Source organism: Brassica oleracea, chromosome C4 (assembly GCF_000695525.1).
Source record: "Brassica oleracea var. oleracea cultivar TO1000 chromosome C4, BOL, whole genome shotgun sequence".
Taxonomy (NCBI): domain Eukaryota; kingdom Viridiplantae; phylum Streptophyta; class Magnoliopsida; order Brassicales; family Brassicaceae; genus Brassica; species Brassica oleracea.
In genome coordinates, this window is record NC_027751.1 from 1,196,833 (window position 1) to 1,199,099 (window position 2,267).

Genomic DNA, 2,267 nt, shown 5'->3' on the forward strand with positions numbered 1-2,267 from the left:
TAAAATTTTTATTGGTTAAATTGTCTTCCATGTTTGAGATTTTCTTCACTTTGGTAACGGACTAACGGTATATCTATATTATTAAAATATAAGTCATGAAAAAACTCATGTGTGGTTTTTTATTTGGACGATTCCTAGAAACATAACTTAATTATAATATCTTTTAATATTTTTATTTTTATTTTTATTTGAAATACTAATAAATATTTTTAAAAAATGTCTAACAAAATCTTCCAAATATCTTTTAGATTCGTTTTTATATATATTTTCGAAACTAGTTATTTAAAAATTAAACTATCACAAAGTATAATTAGAAACTAAATTTTAGTTTAGTCTTGATTGTAAACAATAATTTATAATTATAAAAATACTTTTGATAATATTTTAATGATAATAATAATTTCAAATTGAATTTATTTCAAAATTAAATTTAAAAAATATTTTAAAAGATGTTTTAAAAAGGAAATATTCATCTGTATTTCTAATGTAAAAATAAACATATTCTATCTATTTAGCACATAAATTATTACTTATTTTATATGTGATTTTTTTAGCTTAGATCACTTAGAAGTCACACTTTTAAATGATTTTACCATGTAATACAATTAATTTATATTTTCCTTCATAGATGAAACATTTGATCGTTATTCATATCGTATATATAAAACTTTATACTATTCTTAACGTTTGTGTATTCTCCTGAACTGAAAACCAATTCGATTTATTATTTAAATAATTATACTTAATTGGTTTAATTAATCAATATATACCAAATTCTCTATTATGTAGGTTTAACTTAATTTAATTTTTCCACATATATTTCAAATTTAGAAAAAAAAAAAAATGTAAATCAATATTGTTACATAATAATATTTTCAAAATAAATTTTGTTACAAAAATACAAAATTTATCAAATTTATAATAGTAATATTATATGCCACAAAATATTATTATAAAATTAGATAATATATAACACTAAATTATATTAATTTATTGATATATTTTATTGCATAATCTAAAATATTTTATAAAGAAAACCCGCACGGTCGTGCGGGTCAACATCTAGTATTTATTTAACTACGCATTGTGTCAACGTTTTGCTTGAGAAATATATAAATCTAAGACATCAGAAAGGAGTCAAAAACATTATAATAATAACTGAGTACAAAATGAAATTTAAGTACATAATTTTTATGAGATCAAGTGATGACGAGTTACATCAAAAAACCAAAACTTAACACATCTCTTCCACTAGAAAAGTACATAACAAACGAAAATTAACCACCATACAAAACCGAACCAAAACCGACCTGTACTGTTCAGTTTTTTTTCTAGCCATGAGTATTCAGAGCTTCCCATAGCAAATTCTCCAACACAGGATTAGTCACATCTCTAGCTTGAACCGCCGCTTTCCTCAGAGTCCTGATCGTCCACACATTAGCCTCCCACCACGAAAGACTCCTGTACGGAAGATTATGCTTCTTACAAAGCTCCTGAACCACAGGAGAAACTCCCCTGAGATGGCAACGCGGTAGCCTAGGGAACAGATGATGCTCTAGCTGAAACTGCAACCCACCAAAGAACCAATCCATATACGACCTACACGATATATCAAGCGTACCAGCTGTTTGCTTCTCAAACCAATCATTCCCATTAGGCGGACCGGTGTAAACATCTGCCGCAAAATGGTTTAAACAGAACTGAACGTGCTGAATCGCCGTGACGGCCATGCTTAAAAAGACAAAGATGATTCTCTCTTGCCAGTTTGGTAGGAAGGATACTAAAAGAGGGAACCACGTCCAGAAAACAAGAATCCCAGCTATGTTCAAGGCTCGATCAGGAACGTGACGTCTCGAGAATAGCAAAAGTAACGTTTGGATAAAGAGATTGATTCTCCCCACACACATGATTGGATAAAACGACCAGTGCTGGTAGCTAATCAAGAACCGAGCTAGTGGATCGAACGTTAACTTCCTTCCATAGAAACGTGACGTCATGGACTTAAAGAACTTGCTCGAGACGGCTAAGACAGGGATGTGCTGGAGATCAGGATCGTGGTCAAGACTATTACAAGAGATATGGTGAGCGTTGTGCGTCCATTTCCACCACGCGATCGATATCCCGGTGATGCAGTTACCGGAGAGAAGCTGGACGAGTTTATTACACGGCTTCGTCGACGTCACGTTGTAATGACCAGAGTCATGTCCCACGTAAGCGCTCTGTATCCAAAGGAGGCCCAGCAAGACGGCGGATATTAAATGGGCCCA

General features: G+C 31.7%; 2 protein-coding genes across 2 annotated transcripts in view; one reads left to right on the top strand and one right to left on the bottom strand.

Moving 5' to 3' along the window:
• LOC106341935 (U11/U12 small nuclear ribonucleoprotein 59 kDa protein) overlaps positions 1-2,267 on the top strand; it is a 15,943-nt gene that overhangs the window by 8,544 nt on the left and 5,132 nt on the right. The window lies entirely within an intron of this gene.
• LOC106341934 (delta(8)-fatty-acid desaturase 2) lies at positions 1,218-2,261 on the bottom strand (the record flags this gene model as incomplete). Its single annotated transcript, XM_013780687.1, has 1 exon — positions 1,218-2,261. A coding segment is annotated over one exon (930 nt), but the record flags the coding sequence as incomplete, so codon positions are not given.